Source organism: Acipenser ruthenus, chromosome 4 (genome assembly GCF_902713425.1).
Source record: "Acipenser ruthenus chromosome 4, fAciRut3.2 maternal haplotype, whole genome shotgun sequence".
Lineage (NCBI taxonomy): Eukaryota > Metazoa > Chordata > Actinopteri > Acipenseriformes > Acipenseridae > Acipenser > Acipenser ruthenus.
Genome location: NC_081192.1, coordinates 21,202,310 through 21,217,181, shown reverse-complemented (window position 1 = coordinate 21,217,181; position 14,872 = coordinate 21,202,310). Strand labels below are relative to the sequence as shown.

At 37.3% G+C, this 14,872-nt stretch overlaps 1 protein-coding gene across 2 annotated transcripts in view; it reads right to left on the bottom strand.

Annotated features, from left to right (window-relative positions):
* The window catches only part of LOC117400226 (RB1-inducible coiled-coil protein 1), a 73,581-nt gene that overhangs the window by 10,109 nt on the left and 48,600 nt on the right, over positions 1 to 14,872 (bottom strand). For both annotated transcript variants that reach the window (XM_059022178.1, XM_033999837.3), the window contains exons 17-21: positions 14,039 to 14,297; positions 12,480 to 12,534; positions 11,913 to 11,960; positions 8,250 to 8,308; positions 466 to 593 (exon numbers count right to left, since the gene is read on the bottom strand). In XM_059022178.1, coding sequence (XP_058878161.1) covers positions 466 to 593; positions 8,250 to 8,308; positions 11,913 to 11,960; positions 12,480 to 12,534; positions 14,039 to 14,297 — 549 coding nt within the window. The remainder of the gene's footprint in view (positions 1 to 465; positions 594 to 8,249; positions 8,309 to 11,912; positions 11,961 to 12,479; positions 12,535 to 14,038; positions 14,298 to 14,872) is intronic.

The following is a 14,872-nucleotide window of genomic DNA, read 5'->3' as shown; positions in this document are numbered from 1 at the left end:
TTTTGTTTTTTTGTGCTTTATTTCAATATTTCCAGAACTCTGACTGTTAACTTAAGATGTAGCATGGAATGTGTTCTGAAGTGATCATCTCATATCAAAGAAGAAATTAACTTCCAAGGACATTCTTCAAATCAAAATCACTTCACAACCACAGTGAAATAAGCTCCCTAAAATGTCATTTATTTATATAATGTATGCAACAAGATGGCTTTGTAAGGTAACACATACATATAAACATCAATTCAATTATGGGGATGCATCTATTTTACAGGAATGGCAGAACTACATTTAAAGTATTATTTTTTCATCTAAACAGTTATTTATTTTTTTCAATTTTGTTCCTATTATTTACTCATATTAAATTATTTGTTACATACAAATATGAAAATATGATATTACTACAGAATTAGGAGGGTAATATACCCTTTATTTTACAATATGACCAGTACCATGTACCACACTCACCTGGTTTGAGATCCAATGCTGCAAGAGACTCTGAGTGCAGAAAGTATAAGGTTGGGCCAACAGTAAAAAGGACATAATTATCATGCCGTTCATCCAAGATAATAAGAACCAAATCTCCAACCTGAAAACTGAAATAAAATGTCAATCAATATCATGACCAATTCTGAGAACACATTTAAAAATAGTTTTTAGAAAAAGGCTAGACCCAAAGTTCAGTTAAGATTTTTGTTTTAATACTGACACAGGAAACTTAAGATTTTGTGAGGTTGTCAACTGAAACTGCAGTCAATCTACATTTTTAAGACCAATGACGGGAGGCTGTAGATACGACCCAGAGCAGGCATTCCTTCAGTGCATAACCCCAGGGGTCATGGAAGTTTAATTGAATGAGGGAGAGGTTAAAGGTGTTACCCCTCACACATCTGGAGGCCATTCATAGATCACTGACCAATATATATATATATATATATATATATATATATATATATATATATATATATATATATATATATATATATATATATGTATATATATACACATACAGTGCCTTGCGAAAGTATTCGGCCCCCTTGAACTTTGCGACCTTTTGCCACATTTCAGGCTTCAAACATAAAGATATGAAACTGTAATTTTTTGTGAAGAATCAACAACAAGTGGGACACAATCATGAAGTGGAACGAAATTTATTGGATATTTCAAACTTTTTTAACAAATAAAAAACCGAAAAATTGGGCGTGCAAAATTATTCAGCCCCCTTAAGTTAATACTTTGTAGCGCCACCTTTTGCTGCGATTACAGCTGTAAGTCGCTTGGGGTATGTCTCTATCAGTTTTGCACATCGAGAGACTGAAATTTTTGCCCATTCCTCCTTGCAAAACAGCTCGAGCTCAGTGAGGTTGGATGGAGAGCATTTGTGAACAGCAGTTTTCAGTTCTTTCCACAGATTCTCGATTGGATTCAGGTCTGGACTTTGACTTGGCCATTCTAACACCTGGATATGTTTATTTGTGAACCATTCCATTGTAGATTTTGCTTTATGTTTTGGATCATTGTCTTGTTGGAAGACAAATCTCCGTCCCAGTCTCAGGTCTTTTGCAGACTCCATCAGGTTTTCTTCCAGAACGGTCCTGTATGTGGCTCCATCCATCTTCCCATCAATTTTAACCATCTTCCCTGTCCCTGCTGAAGAAAAGCAGGCCCAAACCATGATGCTGCCACCACCATGTTTGACAGTGGGGATGGTGTGTTCAGGGTGATGAGCTGTGTTGCTTTTACGCCAAACATAACGTTTTGCATTGTTGCCAAAAAGTTCGATTTTGGTTTCATCTGACCAGAGCACCTTCTTCCACATGTTTGGTGTGTCTCCAAGGTGGCTTGTGGCAAACTGTAAACGACACTTTTTATGGATATCTTTAAGAAATGGCTTTCTTCTTGCCACTCTTCCATAAAGGCCAGATTTGTGCAGTATACGACTGATTGTTGTCCTATGGACAGAGTCTCCCACCTCAGCTGTAGATCTCTGCAGTTCATCCAGAGTGATCATGGGCCTCTTGGCTGCATCTCTGATCAGTCTTCTCCTTGTATGAGCTGAAAGTTTAGAGGGACGGACAGGTCTTGGTAGATTTGCAGTGGTCTGATACTCCTTCCATTTCAATATTATCGCTTGCACAGTGCTCCTTGGGATGTTTAAAGCTTGGGAAATCTTTTTGTATCCAAATCCGGCTTTAAACTTCTCCACAACAGTATCTCGGACCTGCCTGGTGTGTTCCTTGTTCTTCATGATGCGCTCTGCGCTTTAAACGGACCTCTGAGACTATCACAGTGCAGGTGCATTTATACGGAGACTTGATTACACACAGGTGGATTCTATTTATCATCATTAGTCATTTAGGTCAACATTGGATCATTCAGAGATCCTCACTGAACTTCTGGAGAGAGTTTGCTGCACTGAAAGTAAAGGGGCTGAATAATTTTGCACGCCCAATTTTTCAGTTTTTTATTTGTTAAAAAAGTTTGAAATATCCAATAAATTTCGTTCCACTTCATGATTGTGTCCCACTTGTTGTTGATTCTTCACAAAAAATTACAGTTTTATATCTTTATGTTTGAAGCCTGAAATGTGGCAAAAGGTCACAAAGTTCAAGGGGGCCGAATACTTTCGCAAGGCACTGTATGTATATATATATATATATACACACAGTACTGTGCAAAGGTTTTCAGTTTTTTATTTGTTAAAAAAGTTTGAAATATCCAATAAATTTCGTTCCACTTCATGATTGTGTCCCACTTGTTGTTGATTCTTCACAAAAAATTACAGTTTTATATCTTTATGTTTGAAGCCTGAAATGTGGCAAAAGGTCACAAAGTTCAAGGGGGCCGAATACTTTCGCAAGGCACTGTATGTATATATATATATATATACACACAGTACTGTGCAAAGGTTTTAGGCAGGTGTGAAAAAATGCTGTAAAGTAAGAATGCTTTCAAAAATAGTTAATAGTTTATATTTATCAATTAACAAAATGCAAAGTGAGTGAACAGAAGAAAAATCTACATCAAATCAATATTTGGTGTGACCACCCTTTGCCTTCAAAACAGCATCAATTCTTCTAGGTACACTCGGCAGGTAGGTTGGCCCAAACATCTTGGAGAACTAACCACAGTTCTTCTGTGGATTTAGGCAGCCTCAGTTGCTTCTCTCTCTTCATGTAATCCCAGACAGACTCGATGATGTTGAGATCAGGGCTCTGTGGGGGCCATACCATCACTTCCAGGACTCCTTGTTCTTCTTTACGCTGAAGATAGTTCTTAATGACTTTCGCTGTATGTTTGGGGTCGTTGTCATGCTGCAGAATAAATCTGGGGCCAATCAGATGCCTCCCTGATGGTATTGCATGATGGATAAGTATCTGCCTGTACTTCTCAGCATTGAGGAGACCATTAATTCTGACCAAATCCCCAACTCCATTTGCAGAAATGCAGACCCAAACTTGCAAGGAACCTCCACCATGCTTCACTGTTGCCTGCAGACACTCATTCGTGTCCCGCTCTCCAGCCCTTCGGCGAACAAACTGCCTTCTGCTACAGCCAAACATTTCAAATTTTGACTCATCAGTCCAGAGCACCTGTTGCCATTTTTCTGCACCCCAGTTCTTGTGTTTTCGTGCATAGTTGAGTCGCTTGGCCTTGTTTCCACGTCGGAGGTATGGCTTTTTGGCCGCAAGTCTTCCATGAAGGCCACTTCTGACCAGACTTCTCCGGACAGTAGATGGGTGTACCAGGGTCCCACTGTTTTCTGCCAATTCTGAGCTGATGGCACTGCTGGACATCTTCCGATTGCGAAGGGAAGTAAGCATGATGTGTCTTTCATCTGCTGCAGTAAGTTTCCTTGGCCGACCACTGCGTCTACGGTCCTCAACGTTGCCCGTTTCTTTGTGCTTCTTCAAAAGAGCTTGGACAGCACATCTGGAAACCCCTGTCTGCCTTGAAATTTCTGCCTGGGAGATACCTTGCTGATGCAGTATAACTACCTTGTGTCTTGTTGCTGTGCTCAGTCTTGCCATGGTGAATGACTTTTGACAGTAAACTGTCTTCAGCAACCTCACCTTGTTAGCTGAGTTTGGCTGTTCCTCACCCAGTTTTATTCTTCCTACACAGCTGTTTCTGTTTCAGTTAATGATTGTGTTTCAACCTACGTATTGAATTGATGATCATTAGCACCTGTTTGGTATAATTGTATAATCATACACTACTACATTCTACTGCAGGTGGAGTGGAAAGGTCGGGTGGGGGTGTAGGAAGAGTTGAGGGTCTGGAGGTAGCTGGGTGCAGTCTGGTCAAGGCATCGGTAGGCGAGTACAAGAGTCTTGAACTGGATGCGAGCGGTGATCGGGAGTCAGTGGAGTGAGCGGAGCAGTGGAGTGGTGTGGGAGAAGCGAGGCAGAGAGAACACTAGGCGAGCAGTGGAGTTCTGGAGGAGCTGGAGCCGACGGGTGGCGGACGTAGGGAGGCCGTCCAGGACAGGAGGGAGTTGCAGTAGTCTAGGCGGGAAAGTACCAGGGCCTGAACGAGGAGTTGCGTCGAGTGGCTGGTGAGGAAGGGTCGGATTCTTCATATGTTGTTCAGGAAGAATCGGGAGGGAGAGGTATTTAAGAGTATGTGGATATCAGAGATTTTAGAGGAGAAGAAAGAGGCAACATCGTCACAGGAGATAGAGGAGGGAGGTGGAAGGAGAAGGTAGAGAATAGTTTCCGGGGGTTGTTAGTGGAGGACTGGATAATAGATTGGAAATTGCAGCATTTAGCAGTGGAGAGTAGAGGAGAAGGAGGAGAGGAGAGAGCGGTAGAGGTATAGGGCAGCAGGGAGTAAGGTTCTCGTCCATTTCTTTTCAGCAGAGCGCAGTTTGGTTCTTGCTGAGCGGAGCACAGAGGAGAGCCAGGGTTGGGGAGGGGAGGGGCGGGCCGGTCGGGAGGTGAGGGGACAGAGGGAGTCGAGGGAGGAGGTTGCAGAGTCTACAGAGTTGGGAGGAGTCAATAGGAGGGAGGCGAGAGAGAGCGGTGGAGGCAAGGACAGAGGGGGAGAGAGCAGAGGTTACGGCAGCAGGTGACGACAAGAGGTGACAGTGGGGGTAGGTGGAGTAGGGAGAGAGGGGTGAGACAGAAAAATAGATGAAATACTGATCAGAGAGGTCCAGGGGGGTGACAGAGAGGGTAGAGGGGCACTAGATGGAGAATTTGTAGAAAGTGGATGCACAAAGTTCAGAGATCATGCTGAAAATGCAAGAGCTCTTCATCTCAAAGACTAAAAAGGCCAAAGTAAACAGTGGCCAAAATGGTTTAAAATCGATCCATTAAGCAAAGCATCAGGATGAAATTACAAGCACAGCAAAAAATACAAGCAAGTGCTTGCGCAGGTAAAAAAAAAAAAAAAAAATAAAACCAGGGATACCCGACACTCAAAAAGAACCCCAAATTACTCCAAATTAATTTGGACCTTAAACACAACCCCAAACAGTTCTTCAAATGTCACAAAGAACAGTCAAGGAATCATTTGAGAGCCTAAGGGACAACATGGGTGTAGTGGAGTATGACAAAATAAAAACCAATATTGAATGACTACTTTTCATCAGCGAGGATGTCACTGTATGTCCTCAAACAATCCTAAATGCACTTTGTATAAATCAAACCGAAGTATTAAGAGCAGCGCTCCAGATAATGTTTGGGTCATTGAGTAATTTACTCTCCAATTTAAACACAAAGTGCGTAAACTACATTTTGGGTGAGAAAAATGAAACATTACCTAACTGTTAATATTACCTAACTAATGTTAATTTGAACTACTGTACAAAAACGTGGTCTTATTATAGTGCAAGAAGTTTCTACTCTCGATGTAGTTAGCTCCTATGTTCACTGATTCTCCACCCACTAGGCAATAAGTTTTTTTTTTTTTTTTTCTGTAAATCTTCCCCGCTCAGTCTCGGGCTCTCTTTTTCAAGTCGACACTCCCTAAAAATAAAATGTCCAATAACTGTACCAACACTGCACTAATGTAAATAAATAAACAATAAGATTGTATTCCTTATTGATCGCTTTGCTATAGCATATAATTCAATGTATGGATTTCGAATGAGCCTGGAAAAGGATAATTTGGTCTTAGCTTTTAGAACTTAAAAAAAGAAAAAAAAAAAAACAAAAAAAAAAAACCCCACAAAAAACATATTTAAGAATGATTATAAACAACGTTCATATTTTAACTACCAAATTGTGGCCACCTGGCTTAACAAAACATGTCATTTAATCATTGTACTTGTCAGTGGTTATATGATTCTGTTTTTTAAAAGATGTGACTATTTTGTGTTGTTTTAAAAATTGACTGCACTTAAGGTTTCTTTTCGTCCGATGTACCAGTGTATTTTTCAAAGTTTTGAACTGTGATGAGCAGTTGGGGAGGAGCATTTTATTAGCGCAACACTATGGAAATAATACTACTTGGTTTCAAAACAGCAAACAAACTGGTTTAAGTGAAAAGCTACTTGCATCTTATTTTTACGTACTGTCAACTTTCAAGGCTTAATTTACCTCCATTGCTGCAGAACAGCTGTAAGTTGTTAACCCATTACTTGTTCCCTGAAAAAGGCCTTTTTGTATAACTCTGAAATGTACATTATTTTTCAGTTTTTGGTAACCTAAACTTTTTTTTTTAACCTCTGGTAGTTTACCGCTTACCTTTGTATCATTTCAGGTTATTCACTGGACTTGAACTGCTTAAATTTAAATAAAAACTGGAAAAATGGGGGTGTTCTAAAACTTTTGACCGGTAGTGTGTATATATATATATATATATATATATATATATATATATATATATGACATCTCCGCCAGTTTTCAGTCATGGTGATCTGCAATACCTGTTGGTCAATTTCAGATCTCAGAGTTGGTTTTTAATTAATGTCGTAAGATAAATGAGTTGAAACAGTATTCACTACTAAAGACATGACACCCCCACTAATGACATCTGAAAAACAACTTCGGCAAGAGCAGTAAAATACATTATTAAGCAACCAGGCACAAGGTATTTTGGTTTATTACAGCAGCTTAGATTCACTCGTGTACCAGTTCTCTGCACATGGAAAACACATTTTGACAACACTTCATTAACAGCACTAGTACTTCACGCATACCGAATTTACATACCAACCCCCAGCTTTCCCATTCATTTGCATGACATCAGGTGAAAAGCCCGGTTTACTCTGGTAAACTGGAAACCCAAAAAAGCATTTTACATGAGACATTTTTCTCGAGCAAGTGATATAAAAAAATAAAAAAATAAAACAACACGCATTGAAACCCCATGACTGTTGAGAATCATATAGTAAATACTGATTTTCTTCACAAAAATCACTGACCTGAAAACTTAATTGTAAAAATAACCACAGAAAAATCTGGGAAATTCTGAAAAAAATAAAATGCCAGAAATACCACATATACGGAACCAAATATTTCACACTTCCACTAGGGGCTGTGTTGCAGGGGAACAGTTTAATAGTTCATCCAGAACAGGGCCATGAACACACTGACGGCTGCGGCAGCCGGTTTGTAAACTTACACAGTACAAGCAACCTTTACAAGGATGCTCAAAAAGGACTGAGTCTCAGGTTTACCAATGTGTGTGGTTACTGTCCATTACTCAGTTAATGTTGAATGAATTACATTTACTAACTTCAACCAAGGCATTTGGTTATTGTCAAGAATTACCACATATTTTTATAGATACATATATCATAGGGAGATCTGTTCTAAAATGCCTAAGTAAAACATACTTTTTGACAATAGTGGCAATGTAGCTCCATGTCCATTTTTCTTTGTCTGGTTTCTTGTTTTTTTTTTTTTTTTTAGTTTCAGCTGCCAATGTTTTTTTTTTTTTTTTTTTTTTAGGTTGTCTGATGAGCATTTCTTAACATATGATTTGCAATGCGATTGCGAAGATCAGGAATGGTGTTTTTGTCTCAGCAAGATGTCCACAAATTATTGATGGGAGCCTAAATCAAGCCAAAATGTCCCTGTCCTACCCCCTTCTTGATGTACCAGGCTTTAAAGATGCATTTCCAAAATTTAGAAATATATAGTATGATAATGATTGTATGAGAACATCACAATTGTAGAAAAATAATGTTCTTTTCTGGTCCCTAAAGTTTATTTTTTGGTACTTTTTTGTAAAGCACCTATAATAATAGCATCAGCATAATTAAAATATAATCCTAGGGTAGATAAGAAATAAATACTTACTCTCTAATGGCAATTTTTTCAGAATGTCTTGAAGATACTGAAGACATGCTCTGTGACATCTGTAAAACAAATGTAGAGTGTGTAAAAATGAAGTGATGGTAAAAAAACAACCCATCATGTGCACATGATTTCAGTCTTTAAAACCAATATATTAGATTCACAGATATAAAAAACATGTTAACAACATAAATCTCCTGCCAGGTTGTAAATACATAAAAAGCTAAAAGATAGGAGGCTGTGTGGTCCAGTGGTTAAAGAAACGGACTTGTGAACAGTGTTTGCCACTCCTCCTATTTTTGTGTCATCTGCAAATTTAACAAGTTTGCTTACTATACCAGAATCTAAATCATTAATGTAGATTAGGAAGAACAGAGGACCCAATACTGATCCCTGTGGTACTCCACTGGTTACCTCGCTCCATTTTGAGGTTTCTCCTCTAATCAGTACTTTCTGTTTTCTACATGTTAACCACTCCCTAATCCATGTGCATGCATTTCCCTACTGCGTTCAGTTTGAGAATTAATCTTTTATGCAGGACTTTGTCAAAAGCTTTGTGGAAATCTAAATAAACTATGTTGTATGCTTTGCAATTATCCATTGTCAATGTTGCATCCTCAAAAAAAATCAAGCAGGTTAGTTAGACACGATCTCCCTTTCCTAAAACCATGCTGACTGTCTCCCAGGATACTGTTACCATATAGGTAATTTTCCATTTAGGATCTTATTATAGTTTCCATAAGTTTACATATAATAGAAGTCAGGGTTATTGGTCTGTAGTTACATGGTTCGGTTTTGTCTCCCTTTTTGTGGATCGATCTTACGTTTGCAATTCTCCAGTCTGTCGGTACAACCCCTGTGTCAAGATCTTGGTTAGCGGTTTGTAAATAACTTTTCATTTCTTTGAGTACTATTGGGAGGATCTCATCCGGCCCAGGGGATTTGTTTATTTTAAGAGCTCCTAGTCCCTTTAACACTTCTACCTCTGTTATGCTAAAGTTACTTAAAACTGGATAGGAACAGGTCGACATGTGGGACATATTGTCCGTATCCTCCTTTGTAAAAACTTGTGAAAAGTAATAATTTAATATATTTGCTATTTTTTTTTTCTTCGTCTATGATTTTGCCATTTGTGTCTCTTAGACATTTAACCTCCTCTTTGAATGTTCTCTTGCTGTTATAGTACTGGGAAAACATTTTGGAATTGGTTTTAGCCCCCTTAGCAATGTTCATTTCTATCTCGCTCTTGGCCTTTCTAACTTCCTTTTTACTTGCATTTGCAGTTCCAAGTACTCTCTCTGTGTACTTTGTTTTTGGTCCCTTTTAAATGCTCTGTAAAGTGCCTTTTTTTGCCATTTTGTTTTAGATTTAGATTTGTCTACTTTTGGGATGTAATTGTTTTGCGCCCCTAGTACTACATTTTTTAAAAAACAGCCATCCTTTTTCTGTGGATGTTTTCTCTATTTTATTCCAATCCACTTCTGTTATTCTCTGTTTCATACCTTCATAGTTTGCTTTTCTAAAATTGTAAACCTTAGCTTTAGTCATTACTTTTTGGGTTTTAAAAATGACTTCAAAAATGAAACCATGTTGTAGTCTGAGTTTGCCAATAGCTCTCTGACCTCTGTTTTAGTTATTCTGGCTTCGTTATTTGAAAAGACTAAATCAATGCATGCCTCCCCTCCAGTCGGTGCCTTGACAAATTGCGTTAGGAAGCAGTCATTTGTCATTTCCACCATTTCCACCAAAACCACAGGGTTTTCCCATTTTATATGGGGGAAGTTGAAATGCCCCATTAGTATGGCTTCTCCTTTGCTACACACATTTCTAATGTCATTGTATAACAGATTATTTTGCTTGGCGTCTGAATTTGGCTGTCTATAGCATGCTCCTGTTATTATGCCCTTTGAATTTTTGTCCATTATTCTGACCCATATTGATTCTGCGCTGTTTTCTTCATCCAGATTTAAGACCAGGGCTTCAAGACTATTTCTTATGTATAGCACTAACTAACCCTCCGCCTCTTCTGTCCTGCCTGTCTTTCCTATATAGTGTGTTACCACTAATATTATATTTGTCTCCATCACTCTCAGACAACCAAGTTTCTGTAACACCTATCACAAAGGAAGCTAATCTGTCTTGCAAGGCCGTTAGTTTGTTTGCAGCCGAACAACGTGAACCAAAATTGCTAAATGGGTCAGTCACAAAGTTGTACTGTCGGAAAAAGTTTCAAGATCGTCCGAAAGGATACTCAAGTATTCGGTTACAGCAAAGCAAACCTTTCGCTGCACACTCTCATCCTGACAGCTGAGAAACTGACAAAAAACTGAAAAGTCCTGTTCCTCTTGAAGGTGCAGGACGATGTCAGTGATTGTCATTCTGAATGTATTAATCACTTCAATGCTGTCAAATATCGTTAGCTGAGATTTCTGAAGCGCCAGGTTCAAGGAAGCAAGCTTTGGTAAAAACTCTTTAAAAAAGAGCAAACAACCATGTACTTCTGGATCTTGTAGCTTTTGGGACAGTTCCGGGGAAACTGTGTTCAAAACCTCGACAAGCTCTTCCCAGAGCTCAAACAGCCTCTGTACACTGTTATTAAAACTAAGCCAGCGGACTGGGTTGTAATTCAGCAGCACATTATGTGTTTTGCTGCCTGTTCACACAGAGTTGCGAATCTCCCTTTATTGATACTGCTGGTGTTGACAGCATTGATACTCTTTTTCACTACCGATTCAGCCTCATCCAAACACTTCATTGAAGCCTTGCTGGCAAATACTTGGTGTGCAAAACTGTGAAAAAAAAAGTTTCTGAGTGCAGCTTTCTTGGAAGCTGTTCAACATCCCAACTCATGCACTTTGCATAGCCGCTGCCCCATTGCTGTCATTCCAGACAGATTATTAATATTATTATTATTTGTTTATTTAGCAGACGCCTTTATCCAAGGCGACTTACAGAGACTAGGGTGTGTGAACTATGCATCAGCTGCAGAGTCACTTACAATTACGTCTCACCCGAAAGACGGAGCACAAGGAGGTTAAGTGACTTGCTCAGGGTCACACAACGAGTCAGTGGCTGAGGTGGGATTTGAACCGGGGACCTCCTGGTTACAAGCCCTTTTCTTTAACCACTGGACCACACAGCCTCCTACAGATTGTCAAAGCTAATGCGGCACTCCGCATTCATATCTCGCCATATCTCTTGTGCTCCTCTTAACGTGTCGTTGCTCAGTGGTGTAGCTCTGAAAAGTGTATTTGCTGGTTGTATGGCCAGAACAATGTTCTTCACGAGTTCTCCATCGCTGAATGGTTTCCTTGCTTTCCCAAAAAGTAGTGCAACTTTAAAAGTAGTCACCTGCATTTGATTTGCTTTATTCACAAAATCTCTGAGCCGTCGCTGTTGACTTTTGAGCCCGGTTTTTGCATCATTTATCAGCTTGAGCCTCTGAAACTCACTGTGGTATTTTTCAAGAACAGTTTCTTGAAACAAATTACAATACATACGCCATATTTTAAAACACTTAGTAATAAGTTACAAAAAATGAACAATGTAATAATGAATAATGTTGCAAAATACTGGTATGCTAAGATTTGTTTACACATTTGGCTGTATGCGATACAACATTTTATTACAAAGTTAACTACAGATGACAAACAATACAAAACTCACCAGTCGTTGATTCAGACGTTTGTTCTCTTCCTCCTTCATGTGTAATGTCTGTAAAACATTAAAAATACATAACATTAGATTATTATTATCACATTTTATAGAATATTACTGTTTTATTAGTTTTACTTTTTTTAACTATTGCACTGGGGAAAACAAATCTTAAACAGACTGTAACAAATAAATACTTTAGTGTATCCAGAAAATATAAATATTTTATACTATATTGGTGTTTGTCATATGTTGATGACATCATCTTACCGCATAAGAATTGATTAAAAGACATCACTCAACAGAACCATGCACCTATATTTTTTAAACACTGTTTAACTTAACTAATATACAGAACTATGGGTACTGAAACAATGTAACAAAGTAATTATTACAATTATTAAAAATAAATTAAAAAAAATAAAATAAAATAAATAAATAAATAAATAAATAAATAAATAAATAAATAATACTAATGATAATAATAATAATAATAATAATAATAATAATAATAATAATAATAATAATAATAATAATAATAATAATAACAACAACAACAACAATAACAATAATACCCACCCTCTCTAATAAAATGATCCTTTGTTTTTCTTCAGATATTACAGATATATTTTCACTGTATGGGTGAGAATAATGAAAATGATCAGGTAATAATAATTAAGGAAATGAATCTCATAATATATTATATATATATATGGGTGATTAAAGACTGTATAACTATGTATGTTTAAAGCTAAAAATATGAATGGTATATAAATATACAAGTAAATTAAACTTACTTTTCCTCTTGTCTGTCTTCCTTTCTGTCCAGCAGACATCTCTGTATCCTGTCTTAATTTGTATTGTCTAGTTAAACACTTTCCTCCTGTCTTCTCTTTTTTATTCTAAATGTATCTTCCCTTTGTATTTTCACATTTCATTCAGATTTACCACTTTTACACTCAACTATTTGACTACTTTATTATTTCGATGTACATTAAATGTAAAAAATACAGGGTCTACATATAGTTTTGTTTCCCCACCACCTGTCCTTTATGCTATTGATTTTAGTCTGAATTTGCCAGGTTTGATGTGTGTACTAGTTAACATAATGCTCGTAACAATACAGTATATTTTATAATACTAAGTTTAAAAAAAAGGTACTGCTTCAATGCAGCAAGCATAAGTGCATCTGAAACCAGTGTAACTTCTTAATTTAATACAGTCACTACAGTCTACGGCAATACGGAGCTCTAATCTCCAGCCTCCTTTTAAACTGACCCAATGAACTGCAGGAAAAATTGATTACCTAACCCAAATATCAGAGATCAATTACCTCTGCCAAATACAACTGACCAGCAAAGCATAACATACAATAGTTTTTTTCCCCCATCAAGCACTGGAAACCTGACAGTTCCCTGACCTTGTGCTATCTGAAGTTTTAGGCTACATACTCTATTACACAATACAGGGTATGTATTTTCATAGGAAATCTTTTTTTTTTCCATTGTTTTAAACTTGTAAATGCTTACCTTATATCAGTAAATATTATTTTAATAATAATAATTAAAAAAACAAACTAGACATTTACATATCTTCATATATTGCTAAAACACAATTAGATTTTATTTGTATTTCTAAAATATTAGTTTTTTTTAGTTCTTTTTATAATGGCTGAACAAAATATTTTTTGTTCTTCCTGAAAAATCCAGGATTAGCTAAAACCGTCATGTTAAGTAGTTTTTACTGCTAGGATTATCTTAAATTCACATTATTTAGGACTTTCATATAAATTGATATGTTTTTAAAACAGACTTGGTTCCAGACTATATTCACAAAATAGAACTACATTATTTTTACACAATGTACATAAATTCGCAAGGCCTCCTAAACCAGTACTTCATTAAAAAAATAAATAAATAAATAATAATAATAAAAGATCTGGGTGACAAGTAACTGCATCTATTTAAGTGCCCGCTGGGAGTATATGTGTAGTTTTGCCCTTATAAAGTATCTGGTGCCCATGACTAGTAGCTACTGAAGGAATAATTCTTACCAAAAAGTGACAAAGAAATTAAGATTAAAAGGAGCTTTTTGCAATGGTGTTGTTTTACTTCACTGTTTTTAAAATGTATGCTTACTGTACAGCCATCATGCTGGCTTCCACTGCAGAATCTATTCTCCCATCCTCCCTAATAGAAGCAACTGAGACCAGCCTCTCAGAGTCAGCAGGGGGCTCAGCTGCACATGCTCCCGCCAAATCGTCCCAAACCGGATTAGCAGAAGAAAAGAATGCCGAGGAAACCATTGAACTGCTGCGCATCTTGTTAAATTCTTCTTCTAGCTGCTTCTTTTCTTGGAGCAAATGTGCTCTGTCCTCTGATAGAGTTTCGATCAAATCTAAAAATTAAGCAGAGCAACGCCATCAATACATTAAACTTCCATATAATCTGCATTCAGGGATTTCTGTATTATATCAGACTGCTGAAGATACCGACAGTCAATACACAGATTTGAAAATCACAGTCAATACATATATCTATTTGAGTCTAGTTTATTATCAAACCACTTTTTTTTTTGTTTTTACTGTTCATTAGCCTAAATGCAATAAATTTTGTCATTTAATACTTTAATGAGCTGCTATCTATCATGTAAACCACAGCACCAATTGTCTGTTCGGATAGTATCTGTTTGGGTCAGTTTGACTCTATTGACCCAATTTTGATCAAACAGCTAAATAGGCTGATAAAAGTGGGGACCTGAGTACAAATATAAAATGAACAATTTGTTGTTTTTGATAAAGCTTGTTGGCCAGTAAATTAAGTTTCAGATACAATAGCTGATCAAACGCACAGAGATCAGGGTAAATGACAGGTGTGTAACTCTGCGTACTGGTTGGTTGTTACATCACTCCAAAGGCTGAAGTCTTGAGAATTCAACTATATGGATATTATTTGTACATGACAGTTTTATAA